The 15,307-nt window shown below is 39.2% G+C and overlaps 1 protein-coding gene across 2 annotated transcripts in view; it reads right to left on the reverse strand.

Annotated features, from left to right (window-relative positions):
• The window catches only part of creb3l1 (cAMP responsive element binding protein 3-like 1), a 28,440-nt gene extending 18,953 nt beyond the window's left edge, over positions 1-9,487 (reverse strand). For both annotated transcript variants that reach the window (XM_056759365.1, XM_056759374.1), the window contains exon 1: positions 9,147-9,487. In XM_056759365.1, the coding sequence (XP_056615343.1) occupies positions 9,147-9,248 (102 nt within the window). In that variant the 5' untranslated portion in view covers positions 9,249-9,487. The remainder of the gene's footprint in view (positions 1-9,146) is intronic.
• Between the last annotated feature and the right edge of the window lie 5,820 nt (positions 9,488-15,307).

Consider the following 15,307-nt stretch of genomic DNA (forward strand, 5'->3'; position numbering starts at 1 on the left):
AAGAAGTATTGTAGTTATTATATGTACTGAGCGAGGCTTCGTGTAGCACCGTATCTGGTAAAACTTGTTGGATGCCATATGGATGCTAACCATTTAGAGGAACAGGAAATAAACCTGTGATGGCGGTTATCCGTATTGTTTGTTGAATGACATCCTGGGAACACCCTGATGATGGGGATTGTGAAATGACGCAGCTCTCCTACCGTCAGTGGCAAGCTTAATTACTACGGTGGAATATAGTCAAATACACAGTCCCACCCTCAAACTTTGATGTTTGTCCAACTTTCATGCTACTGGGTCTGAAGAGAAGATATGTTCATATGTTAATCTGGACAGATGGTGATATTTCACCCATTTGAGTAAACTCACATCAACTGTAAAATCCAAGGCTTAGTTGTGTACAATTAATCATCCCTATTTTTTTTAAAGTCTAATAGCACTAAGATCAGGCATGGATTTTGTTCTATATATACTGTATATAGGCAGTTGAGTGAGACTATCAGGCACTATCAGTGACGTCAATGCAAAGCATCATTGGATGTCTTTTCAAATATGTTTTTTCAAATATTCTTTTTATAAAATAATTTCATTTGTCAGCTTTTATAATAAATGTAACATTTTGTGTTCACGGTTCTTATGTTTTGACTTGATACTGTTTATTGTTTCATGTGATGTATAACAGGAACGTTTTAAGGTTTGGGGAATGAAGACATGGTGAAATTCAGTTATTTCCACCTTTGACTCCGTATGGAACGCTGCGAAAAGGTCAAAAATCTTATGCCACATCGTCCAGCAGTATCACTTTCACTTTTATTTAAGTCACCAAAAACTTGTTGCATCGGGTGAGGTCTTACAGTAGAATTTAAACAAAACGAATCCTTCCTTAATATGACAAGATAACATAAAGGAGCTGTTTCAGACCTGTCTGTGTGGTCTCTGTATACATTGCATTATCGCAACAGTCTGAGTGTTTCCCTTATCGTCTTTATCACTCTGCAGAGGTTTCCTGTTTTGACAAGTGTCAGTTAAAAGTTACGTACAAAGTGTCTGTCTGGGTTTTGATTGACCTTACCGAGGCAACGGTAATGATGCAACGCTGGGGTGCTGATGCAAGAGTTCTGAAATTCCACATCTGGAAGGCTCCTCAGAGGCAGATGGAAAATTCCAGAATTCCAAAGAATTACAGTGATTTTTTATTTTAATACCATCAGTGAATGTGCAGAAAGGTGGAATAATGTGTCTTTTTCATCATGGTCAGATTTTAGGACATAAAAAACAGTTCATATTTCAACTTAGTCATACCTCTCGACTTCTTTTGGGTGAACTCTTCCTTTAAGAGACTCTCACCTCTCAAACACTTCACAACCACACACTTCAAATGCAGTCAACTCAGTGCACTTCACATTGCCTGTGCAGCTGGGTCTTCTTAAGCTCTTTCTGTGTCATCTGTCTGTGCTTTACTAGCGCTGTCTGAGTTTTTTCAATAAAATCCACTTAATGATTTCATCTGTTCTATTGATCAGGACGAGGATTTTCATATTTGAAGAAGTCCTTAACAGTAGACTTTCAGAAGTCATTCAAACAAGAGGTACACACACATACACACTAACAGTGGAATTTAATTTCCTCCTTTGCTATGCTTTCAGTGAGCTCGGATATCAAAGAAAAGAGATTACAGAAACATTTAAAGACATTTTGTAACCTGAATACGGTTCAAAAAGTTTAAAGCTATAAACATTTAACAGTTAAATTAGTTTGTTTTGTTATTCAATTTAGTAATGATTCTTGCAGACGCTGATATTGAACTATTCCTGGTTTGTTAAAGCACAGCATGTACGTGCAGGCTAAGCAATGCATTTTTTTCCTTCTGATCCATTTCTTCAAGTAAAGTTTGGGTCAAGTCCGGGTCTGAACGGGCTGGTAAACTGCACGCCTGCTCGACTCATTGCATTCCATTCCCTTATTCCAGCTGCACCCCGGCCAATCAGAGCGCAGTATGTAAATGAGGAGAGGGCTTGTCATTTTGGAGCTGGAGTGCAGGGTGCGCGCGGAGCGGCTAGGCAGTGTGAATATAATGCTTTCGTCGTTGGAAAAGTAAATATGGTGATAAAATCATTGAGCAGCACTGGAATTGGGAAAAAAGCCAAAGCCACAATGTTTGGGAATATGTGTCTCTTGCTGAGCAGAAGAGGTTTTCTGAGAACAATGAGTCACAACAAGAAGATGAATTCTCAGTGTGGCAAAACTGAGGCAGAAATAAATGAGCAAACCAGGAGGAATCCCTCGACTGATGTTGGATTTTGCAGATGTTTAAAGTTTACACTAGTCACCATAGTCTAATGCAAATTCAAATATTGTTTCCCCGTGTGAAATATAAACATCAGCTTCCACCAACTGATCAGTCTCACTTATTAAGACATCTAAATATTTACATTCTAAATAGTTTGAGCTTGCATGCATGAAATATTCGACTTCCTAAGCAATGAATCATGCCCTAAATATGACAGACGGATTCATTCATGTGTCCGTGTGGAGTTAGGATGCATTTTTTAAAAGTCATATTTTCTCCAGCACATCTGCACTTTAAAGTCAGTTCATATGCTCAGATTCAGATTCCAGCTGGCAGCTGCGAGAGATCTGTGATGGGTCAGGGAGGACAGTCCTGAACCAAAGCTCATTACAATCGGCATTCGTGATGAGCCAGACACGTAGGAGAGGGGGGAAATGGGTGCAGTGTGTGCAGGTGAGAGAGCCGGGCCTTTGCAGGTGTGCACAGGTGAGGGCTGATTTAGATTACAGGCATGGCGTCAGGTTTACAGCTGCAGACACAGACACCACAGTCCAACCTATATCTCAGGATCTATATGAACATTTATAAGAAGGCTTTTTTCTCTTTGCTGTCCCTGTATACAACTTAAAAATCTGCAGCACTGTTTAAAGACTTGTATATCAGCGGAGTGATGTCTTGAAATTACAGTCTGCACATGAGGTTTTACTGTAGTTCCTGCTCTCCTCTACAGACCTGTGCTCCACTACTTCCCTCTCTCCCTTTCACACTCTTTCGCTCTCTCTCTTTGTCTCACTCTCTCTTTATTCTTCTTTTCTCTTCCATTCTATCTGTACATAATTTAGATCCCTTTCCCTTCTCATTTCAGATGGTTTCTTAATTCTAGTTCCAGATCTTTCTTAAGGTTTTCTCTTAGCCACAGAGTAAAAGAACCGTGCCCACATGAGGCAGTTGGGCTTTAGCACTAGACAGGAGCTACTGAGGGCTCTTCTCTAGGTGAAAGAGTAGGTGGCAGAGAGCAAAAGAGATTTGGACAAAAGAGAAAGAAAAAATTGAAAAGTGTTAGTATGTGACTGGAGGCAAACAAATATTAAACAGAAGTAAAAGGGATATCCTGGGAAGCAAGGAATCCCCGTAACTACCCTCTATTTTCTGCAACTGTTGCAATTTGGGAAGAGGGGGGGGTCTCCCAGATGTGTTCCCCATCCCCCCGTGCTTCAGACGGCTCCCTGCACTATGTAATTTTGCCAGTCTAAATTGGCTCTCTCAGAAGAGCCTGTGGCGACACGGCCTTAAGCAGAAGAATATTCGCGGTCGGCCTTGTCTGTCTGGGAGAAGAGGAGTTTTGGACTCTTTTAATATATTCGCTTATTAAGCTATTATTATAATAATCCGTGTTTTAAAATAAAATGATTTAATATTAAACTCACAAAGGCTTTTTCGTTCTAAACAGATCTATTAGTGATAAGAATAAAACACATTATTCACCGCAGTGAAAATATCGCTGTCTTTTAAAGGGAATTAAATCTTCCCTGGAATTAAAAGTCATTAAGTAATTAACAGAATGTTCTGGGTCTTTCATCCTCAGTAGAGAGAGAGTCTTGGGAAACAATGGGAGATTTCTGACTTATGGATCTCAGGGAAAGGGTTTTTTCCTGCAAACACCGACACCCAGCTGACATGTTTATCCGGAGGTTGAGGGGTGAGACACTGTTAAGATTGGGGGACATGTGTGTCTAAGAATATGACCATTCACATGTGCAGGAGAGGTACATACAATTTGTTAGTGCAAATGTTGAAAGTCTAAAACACACACAGCAAACCCCTTGAGTGCGGCTTCTTGAAAGCAAACCAGACAGCCACTGATAAATATCTGTATGATAACAGCAAATTTTCCTCGACCAAATTAGTTTTCTGCGCCTCAATGCAATGAAGCAACACCCTAAGATTTATAATACGGCATCTGTGTCCTCATTTTGGAGGTTAAATCTTGTACAATGTAAGGGGTCATTAAACAGATCGTTGGGCCGTCACCTCTTATACATTTGAAGATCTGTTCTCTTCACCCCCTCAGGAAACAAAGCGAGATCGAGAAGGAGATAGCGAATACGAGAAACAGAAAAAGTGCCTAGAGGAGAGGAGGAGTTCAGACATGTCACCTAAGTCCTCAGCTGCTGCTAAAAGAGGAGAGGAATGAAGAATAATGAATCTGGGGTATTATGAAACCAGTTAAACATGTCAAATCATTTCAATTCTTCCGAATATGACGTCATGAACCATGACCTGACTGTCTCCACAGCACAAGCACACAGTATTATATCTGAGCCCAAAATACATCAAGATGGGTGAAATAATCCGACGAGAGACAAAAAGGATTAGTTTAAGACGACATATTAAATGTCGTTTTTGTGATGCGTGTGCAGGGGTGAAAACAGTAACCCCACTATAATGACTTAAAAACTGAAAAACTATGTTAAACATCCAGCTATTTAAAAAAGGGATGGATCTGGTTTGACAGGAGTAAATGTCACACCCTTATGTCACAATGTGCTAACTGACTATTTTGTTATTTTCTGTGCTTGAATGCCTGCTTACGTAAGAACACACCTAAACGCAGACCTCAACGAACTCTTTTCTCTGTATTGTTGTCTCTCATGTGAACACATGTAAAACCTGCAGCAAAAGGTATGACAACAATTGACATTTTAACCTTTAAAGAGTAACGCAATGCTGCGTAGTAGTAGGCTATTATGAAATAGGAGTGATCGACAGGAGTGAGCTATGTATGACATACAAAATACCTCACATTTGTTCCATTAGGCCATTTCTTAACTTTCTCAGGCTGAAAGAATCTTCACAGACTTTGCACAGTGTACCTGAATCTCTTCAAAAGTTTGATGGGAAATTAGTGTGGGAATTAGAAATAGACACATAAAATAAAATGGTGTTGATGAAAGTTATGGATTAGAACAAATAAACCTGAGAGGAAACACTTGAACGGTCAATAGCCTTTACCATTCATTTCAGTGGTTTACATTACAGGCCTGCTATGATGAATCAAACTTAAAAGATATTGGGAATTATACAAACTAAAGAGGCATTACTCATGTCAATGTCGTCTGACCAACCTGATTATGCAATAACTCTTAGAAGTTCATCCTTAATTTTTTTCTAGTTTTATGGGGGAAAGCAGAACATTAAAAGTTAATGATAACCCAACATTGGGTCAAAAACCCAGCATTAATTAACCTATGCAGGGTTGTTTTAACCCAAAGTTGGGTCAAATTTAAAAATTCTCTGGGTTACTCAACCCAACGGTTATGCCCATTTTTGACCCAGCAAGGGGGTTGAAAATAACCCAGCATTTTTACGAGTGAAGCGCTGAAGCCACAGTGCATCTGAGAGAAACGTCTGGAGGAATGTGTAGCTTATTCTGCCGCTCCGCCTCTCCAGATGCTCCTATCCTCAACTCCCCTACTCCAAATCCTCATCCTTCGGCCCCAGACTCCATGCACTAATCAAAGACCATCATTATTTCAGTTGCTTCTTACACATCACAGCAGACACAACATAATGTGTCCCAGATCGGCACAGAAGCCAACTCACATGTGTCTTCTACACATGAAACGCATCAAGCTTCGCTTCAGATAAAACATGTGCCGTCCATGCAAGCGGGCCTTTCAGGGTTCAGGGTTTACAAGATGTACAAGAACTACCAGCAATGCAGAAACAACTCTGAGGACAGGTGGGACCTGCCAAACCTGTAGAGAGCATCTCCAGCTGTCTTCTACTGTAGAGTTGAGATATGCAATGAGCTGCCAAAGAATGGCCTTAAATCTGACTCACCGTCTTCTCATTAGAAGACAAATGAAGGAAAAGGTTCAGACCACCCCCGCTATTCGGGTATGTCTTTGCCTCTGGTGTGGAAAGTAAATGGACAGGTAAATGATGTCAAGCCACACCCACATGTTAGCGCACTGGATTTTGCATAGAGGCTGATGTTTTTTGTGTGATATGAGACATCCTCTACGTCACTACACATTAGTATCGAGTCAGCATCTCTGCATAATACAAAAAGGAATGAGAAAGTATGAATGAATCATCTGAATTCAATTTCATTGACTACCTAGGTATTATTTCTGATGGCTTTATATGTCGCATATTTTCAATTTCTGTTGAGCTTTTCACATCAACCAGTTCTAAGCCATTTTTATCCCAAAAAATCAGCTTCACTAGGCTGTAAGAGACAGTGAATAATGCTCTCTGTCCCCAAGGCTGCTGGAAGTTTACAAATATAGAACAACAGAGAAAATCAAAAGTGCCCCTGTAGTGACAGACTACAGAAATACAGCAGATATATAATACATTTACATGTATGCATTTTGGCAGACTCTTTTATCCAAAGCGACAAACATTGCATTATACTATACATTATATATAATATGAAGTCATTTAAATAATTAAAGCCAGAGTTGTGCTGTGGCTCACGTATCTTCTCTGTTATCTTAGCTTTAACACACAGCAGAGTGAGACATACTGATTTCCACCCTTCAGCACAAGCCATGCAATTATGCCAAAGTCTGGATTTAAACACACAGGCACACACATATAGTCGCACATGCACACACAGAATAACTGTGGAGGAATTCCAGTTTCTAGATAAATATACCCCAGTGATGGAGTAACCCACCAGCATCTAAAAATAAAATAGAGTAACTGAACAAACACACACTTTTATCTGAACCTAAGGTCAGCGACAAGTGTGTGTGCAACCAAGAGCAGGGCAAACAATTTCCTCTCTGAGGGTACAAGGCAGTCATTCACTGAGCGTTTAAGGGCCAGTGTCTTTCTTACACACACACACACACACGCGTGCACACACCAAGGGGCAGAGCGAGGGTCTGGAGTGGTCTTTCACAGACCTCTATTCACACACCCACACAGGAGCACAGTGGCATGCATACGCTCATGCACACATACACAGACAGCTATCATGAACTGTGAATGAGTCTCCTTCACTTACAAGCCTCTCTCTCTTTTCTCTGTCATCCCTCTACCCTCAGTCAGGTCCTTACAGAGCGAACTGGAGCACAGCTGTTACTCAATGAGGGACATCTGGATTGAATACTACCCATTACATACCCTCAACAACAGACAGACACAGGGGAAACCAGACAGACTGGCAAGAAGGAAAAGAAGTAAGAAACCCTAACAGACTTAACTAAAGGTCTCCAGCACAAATCACAAATCTACTTGAGTCCATACAGCACAGACAGCCCTCACTTAAGCATTTCCCTTTTCATCCATCTGACTGTCCACTCATGATTATAATAATCGGTCCTCAATTTAAACGGAAAGCAGACAGACAGATAAAGATGTAGAATGAGCTGTATGTTGCAGCATACATTATATAATATCCAACAATCACATTGTCGGGAAATAGCATTTAAGCTCAGGTAGTTCTGTATATCTCCCCTCTCTAAAGATTCCCCTGACACCCTAACAAAGATGATGCTGCATCATTCCTGATTCGTTTTGGCGGGGCTTCATAATAGTTTTAATTTGTGATGTCTCTTTCAGTCTCTCTCTCTCCATGGATTAAGAGAACCTCAGGATGATTGTGTGTCAGTAAGAGGCATTGGCCATAGGAGCGACTGAATCACTGTGGAAACTGCAGAAGTGTACGAGTATCCTAATGGATCACATGCAAATGGTTCGCTCGCCTCAAAGACATCCTACAATCCATTCTTTTATTTAGCTCGACTTTCCTACTGACCTGATTGAAGTCTGATGATAATTACAGAACACCGCAAAAATTCCAAATGGTGAGACAGAATTGACCTCAAAGCAAAGACGGAGAGTTTTAACATTGCTCAGATACAGCTCAACGTTTCTTTTGAACATCTGTAGAAGCCATTTCTTGGATTCACACATGTGATTTCATTTGTTAGAAATGTTAAATTAATCAGATTATTATGTTTTGGAAACATTTTTCATTGTGTATAATGATGCTTTGCATTTATTTGACTCTTGTTAACATCTTGTTAACATCTCGTATCAAACCAAAAGACATCCTGCAGCTGAGTGTGAGAAAGGCACAAGACATTTGGTTTTAATTGACAGGGTGTAAGCAATTTTAATTTGAAAATCGATCTCAAGTTTGACTTTGTTGAAACTTTTACTCGGAGACTTTTAGATTCTTGAGTTTCTGTGACTTAGATTATCAGAAGACGGGTGTTATACTGTTAAGTCTGGTCTTTGCGCATCTTGCCATCCAGACTGCAGCCGGACACAAGGAGCAGGATGAAGGGATGTGGGCGTGGTTTGGACGCGAAATGCAGGCGTGGTTAGTGCTTGTATACGGGGGGGATGGGTTGCTTCGACAAATAACAGCTCGATTGCGATCTCCCCCCGCCCCCCAGGCTGAAGTTTAAAGTGTACCTATCTGTGTGCAGCTGGGCAAACTTCACAGCTTGACAACTCCTGACCTTGTTTATGTTTAATTTGCAGCGCAACATGCCAGATATGTGCGACAAATAAACACGGGATTTAACAAACTAAATGTTTCTTATGTAACACACACTCTCTTAATAAAACAATGTTGGAAGAATAAATCTTCCATATGAATTTATAGTGAGTCTATAAACACTATAGCTGATAATAACTAATGAGTGATACAATATCTATTCAGTATAGTGATAAAAACTGAATTTCCGAATAGGATAATGGGTTTAATATGATAAAGAGTGACACAAAATATAAGGATTTCAGATAAATTCACGTTTAAATTATTACGACAGTTCGCTGGTAAAAACAGATTGTGTGTTCTAATAATGAAAGATGTGAAGACTTGACGTACCACATTGGATAAGAAATCGCTCTCATTCAGATCCTCTAGGTCCAACAGGTTGGAATTAGGAAAAAGTTTCTCCGAAGCGAAGTTGTCCAATATGGTGTCCATATCGGCTCTGGGTTAGTTAAAGCTTGTAAATAATAAAATAAAAACAATATCTCAAAGGTGAGGCAGGCTGCAGGCTTGCTGAAATCCAATTTAAAAATCACAACCGGTATAATAAGTGTCGTTTAAGCGACTTGCGCTCGTCTGCAGTGTCAGGACGCCTTCATCCACTGAGCGTCTACAGCCTGTCCATTTACACTTATTCTGCAAGTGTAGGTTAAATGTAACCGTGCGTGCTTCTTCCAAATCTGTATCATTCATCTGTGCTGAGTCTCTAAGTGGGGAACTAGACTGATAAATATTCATGTTATCCCCGCCCTACTTTCGCTCTTTGCTCTGCTGGCCGCGCCCACATTTCGCCTCATTTAAAGTGATGGTGAGTTGATTTCTGAACGCTTTCCTGACATTGACGCACACGGAGGATTGAATACATTCAGTTAAACCTAAGCTGTCCATTACGCACACCTGAATTCCAGCTACACATGTATGTCGAAATGTTTTCAATGATCACAAACGCCTATTCTTTACTTGAGACTTGGGGCTTGGTAACTTGTTCAGGTTTTTTTTTGCAGAATAAAATAATATCTTGATTGTTGTATGGGAAACTGAAGGAAAAATATTATTTTGCATATAACAATTTTTAATTTAAATACACTAATCACGTCTGAACATTATAATCAGAGATTTCCTGGTACTTATTTTGGTTCGTCCATACTTCCACTCTCCAATCCTGTTTAAGACTAAATAACTTTTCATCCAAAATGAAAATTCTGTCATCATTTACTCACCCTCTTGTCATTTCAAACCTTTATGACTTTTCTTCTGCAGAACACGAAAGAAGATGTTTTAGAGGGAACTATCATTTAAAAAAAATCGTGTCATCTTGAAAGACATCTCTTCCCTGACTGATTGAATAACTTTCCGTCAATCTAATTCCAATACATCAATTCACTTGGGGATTAGACACACACAACATAGAGGAAATAATGATTCAGTGTCTGATTACATAGATGGATTCCATTGAATCCAAGCAATGTACTTAGTTGGTACATTATCGCCTCTTTCAGATTACATTCCCTTGTTTATGAAGTGATAAGAGACCTAATTCAAGAGATGAGAAATCGAGTGTGCTGATCAAGTGCTGGGTTCACCAAAGTGCCTACGGATTAAAGTGATGAAACCTAATACCGAGAAATTCTTTACTTATTGCTAGATCTTTCTCACAAGTAACTTTATCTCACGCACTGTTTCATTCCTGCTTTTCTCTCTTGTTCTCTTTCTTTTGTGCCCTAGTTTCATAAAGACCTGCTCTTTAAAGATGGAATCTCCAGTGAAAAGAGTCAGTTTTCAATACAAATCATTATGGCTTCTACACATGGCAAAGCACATGTGTGTTGTGTGCATTTCTTAAAGGGATAGTTTACCCCAAAACTCCAATTTGCTGTTTATTTACTCACCCCAGGCCATTCGAGATGTAGGTGACATTTTTCTTGAGTAGAACCATAAAGAAGATTGTTTGGTATATCCACAGCCCTCTTTGCTTCATATAATGGGAGTCTATGGGGTCCACCTGTCTATGAGTTCCTAAAGCACATAATTCCGGAAGACCTGGGGGTGAGTAAATAAACAGCAAATTGGAGTTTTTGGGTGAACTATCCCTTGAAAGAGAAAGATGGACATGTTCTTGACTTGTAAATTGTAAGTGGCATTTATTTACCAAATCCCTCACGCTGAGGCTTGCTCAAGGGCCCAATGGTGATAAGGTTCTCAGAAACCAGTGGTTCTCAAACTTTTTCGTTGCAAGGCCCCCTTTGTGCAGGATGTATTGCTTGGCTGCCCCCCTAATATAACCTTATAATCTTAAGTTTTAAAGTTTAATTAAACCAAACAAAGTGTTTAGCTATACACTCAAATTTCAATATTTTATAAAATGCCACAAAATCTATGGACCCCCTGGATCAATCTCAAGGCCTTCCAGGGTGCCACAGCCCCCAGTTTGAGAACCTCTGCACTAAACGTTATATTGCCAGGCTCCAGTTGACAGGATTCCCTTACCTGGGACTGTACCGGTTGCATTTTCATCGCAGTGCAGAGCTACAAGAACTATATGGCAGATTGGTGGTGATCAGTTCTTAAAAAAAGACAAACTTTCTTAAAGAAAAATCTATAAAAAATCTTCTATATTACAGGTCGGTGAAGATCATAATTCTCAAAAAAGACGGAATTTTTATGTAAAGCAGGCAACGCAGTGATATTTATGGCTAAACAGTATCATCCTCATTTCCACAGATTACAAATCTCACTCTGACGTCAAACAGCCTGTAAACACTGGACCGTTTCTCCGTCTCTCTTTGTAGTTGTCGTGGTAACCCTCACACCTGGTCAGCTCTCCTGTCCGTACGGTTTTTATGGTCATGTGAAGCTTTGCTTCCGTCCTCCCTCTGTGTAATAAACACACACACACAAACACACGCACACTCATAAACAGCATGTGTAAGGTGACATGCTGGAAAACATTATAAAGCAACGCAACCATGAGGTTTCACTTTATTTACTGCCCTGTGTCTCCACACGGTCTGCAAATTTCAACCCCCCACACATGCATCTCTGATCAGCAGCTTTTTAACCATGCTGTAACACTTGATGTATATATTTTATGATTCTATATAATTTCACTGTCAGAAATGTGACATACAGCCCCTCTAGAATTCTAATTGTATGATAACTCTAAATCAGCATTTTAGAGAGGATATTGGCTCTATTGGCTAAATTCTGGCAAAACTGAAATACATTTATGTTCAACTCTAATTCTATTTAATTCAATGATGTATCAAATATTCAAGTTTTGAATTAATCAGGTATTCCAGCAGGGTTTTAGAGTCTCATTCTCAAATCCCCCATTATGGACCACAAGCCAAATATTTTTTACCTTTATCTCATTCAAGGATTAAATAAAAATGTGAACTCATAGCTTACATGTGGATATAGAACTTTTCTCTTTCTTTCACACAGGTTAAATGCCATTTTGCAAAATGTTTAAATAAGTTGTTTGAAAGCAGAATGGATATGCTTCTTTTTCTCTTTACACGATATTTATCACATTATTTGTATGCACTGAAAACCCATATGACCTATAACATTTGGACAATGTGCAGTCTACGAAAGATTACAATTCATAGCATACAATAGCCACAATGAAATCCATTCAACTTTAGCTTCAGTGTGATAAATGTAATTTAAAAAAGTATTTTAAAGGTTTCAGTTTTACATCTTGGTTCTGACTTATTTTATCTTCGAAAGATTGTCTTCAAAAAGTTATTACAGTCTTCCATAAAACTAGATTCAAAATAAAACCAAAATAATATCTGGAAACTAGATACATGTGCTATGATGAGGTCATGTGACAACACTATTTAAATATTTTTTAAGTAATTATGCCAACTTCACTTAAAAACAGTAGCTACCATACACTTAGTTATGCTTATAATCAGTAAATTGTATGCTGGTATGACTGAGTATCATGCTTACTGATACATTAATATTATTATATGTTGGAGGCTGTGAGGTTAGGTCTGCAAGGGGATGTGACGGTGGCATCAGCAAATGACATCTCTGCTCTCTGTTTCCACAGCTTCATCTTATTCATTCGTTATCTCCACCTCCCTTCATTCTTCATATTCTGCACTAATCACAAAGATTCATTTAAGCTCACATGAGGTGCAATCCAGAGGCCATGGGTGACACTGGAACACACACGGCAGACGTGAAGTATCTGAGTGTCTCAGATGAAGGCTCATCAAAGGAGAAGACTAAAGCTACACATTTATCTGGATAAAATGCTGTCAAGTTTTTTAAGGTTGCTTATCCAAACGGATCTAATAAAAAACGCTTAAGGTGATAAAATAATTATAAAAAATATAAATTCTGTCATCATTTACTCACCCTTTTGTCATTTCAAACCTGCATGACTTCCTTACTTTCGCAGAGCACAAAAGAAGATATTTAGAAAAATTATGTTAACTGGACATCATTCACTTGCAAGGGTTTTGTGACCTTACAATAGAAGTGAATGGATTCCAGTGCAGTTCGATTATCAACTTTCTTCAAAATATCTTCTTTTTTGTTTAGTGGAACATAGAAAGTCATAAAGGTTTGAAATGCCAAGAGGGTGATTAAATGATGACAGAATATTCCTTTTTATCCCAAAGTTTTTTTCTCCATTTATTTATCATTGCAGTTTGGGTTCCTCGCCACAGGGGCGTGTGGGCTTGCTCACCCGGAGACTGCTTTTATAGATATTATTTATTAGAATGATCTTGCTTGTTCTATAAACACCATGCACTGTGTATAAACCTATGCTGTGCTTTTCTGTTTTTCTTATTTTCTCCTGTAAAGCTGCTTTGGAACACTTTGTGAAAAGCGCTATATAAATAAAATAAAATCACTTTAAAGCCTACAATGCAGGCACAAAGAATTAAGTAAAGTGTGACTTACATTATACTGTAATTTACTGTACTCACATAACTAAACACAAAATCTGTAAAACTTCCGCCAAATTTATACACTTGGGCATTTTAGAAAAGTGAATATTTCACTGGAAAAAACCTGTTTTAGAAAAGTGAATATTTCACTGGAAAAAACCTGACTCTGTGTGAAAAAGATTATGAATTTATCCAGATCCGTGGGACTTCAGAGAATTCCAGTGTTCCAGTCAGGTAAATAGTTACTCTCACAGCACTTGAGTGCGCTCCCCGGATGAAACTTCATCATAGAAATGCACCTGTAGTGTAGTTACACACAAAAAGGGTTTCTATAAACCTAGACTAAATCCAGTGAGGCGCACACATACACAACGCAGTTTAGATACACCAAACTGAGAAAACCTCTCTCTATTCTTTACGGTATACAAAGTAACATCATAGCCACAGGTGAAGGAGTTTCCATATACTGACTGAAACTGGATAACACAGGAAGGTCAGGACATACAATCAGCGAACAGCCTTCGAGAACAATCCTTCTGCACTGCCTATCACAACTCTAAGACCTTTTACAAAGCAGGCCGGTGTAACTCAGTCTTTCTTGCTGAAACAAGCAGGGGCGATAGCCATCAATGCAGTTCAATTTTTCAGTGGGTCGGGTGCGAGCGGGCCATTGGGAGAACAAATGTCGTTCAACCCAGTCAGGTCAAGTATTCGATACAATAGACAAGTAGTTTCCCAAATTTGATGCAAAATCAATCTTTGTGTTTGGTGGTGGCTGAATCCTTCAGTAAAAGCATGCATTACATGCTACTCTCAAGTGTGACATGACAGGAGCACTGGTATAATCTTGGCTCTTTTGTGCGCTTCTCTGATTCTCAGCCATGTTCAAAATCCATGACAGTCTATCCAGCTACTGTATCCATGACAACCACAGTCATATTAAAGAGTACGGGCTGTTGTTTCGACTGAGAGTCAGAGAAAATGCAGAGCAGTCAACTGAAACATCAAAACAAGACCAACAGAGTTCAACACAAAGGGCATAGCGAGAAACATTAAGCATCATTTTGTTCATCTCACAGACACTTAATGCACGCTGCAGTGATCATCAGTGTTTCCATGACGTCTGGATGCAGGTGACAGACTGACCATACCTGACTCACAATGTCGTGACCATAGCTGCTAGCTGGTAACGTACTTACGTAGTTTACATAGCAGTCCGCTGTAAGAAGAGCCAGCGGTACTATGACAACAGCTAGAGCAGGACTGATGAATGAACATTGAAGCATGAAATGAGGAGGAAAATGGAGAGCGAGAGCAAGAGAGAGTGAGAGAAAACAAGATGAATTCTAATGGTCTGTTTAAAATCTTATGCAAATAATATTCAGGCAATAAGTGTTATTTAGGATACAGTAGTAGTATTTTTTTTTTGTACATGAACAAATTGTGCAGCAGTTGCTCTGGAATAGCACATACATTCATTTTACATATGATAAACATTGTGGTTTGCAATCAAATTGTGTTAAACTGCATTTATTGGCAGATTATTGTATGACACGGTATCTTTTCTGTTATGTTGTGATG

Source organism: Triplophysa dalaica, chromosome 1 (genome assembly GCF_015846415.1).
Source record: "Triplophysa dalaica isolate WHDGS20190420 chromosome 1, ASM1584641v1, whole genome shotgun sequence".
Classification (NCBI taxonomy): domain Eukaryota; kingdom Metazoa; phylum Chordata; class Actinopteri; order Cypriniformes; family Nemacheilidae; genus Triplophysa; species Triplophysa dalaica.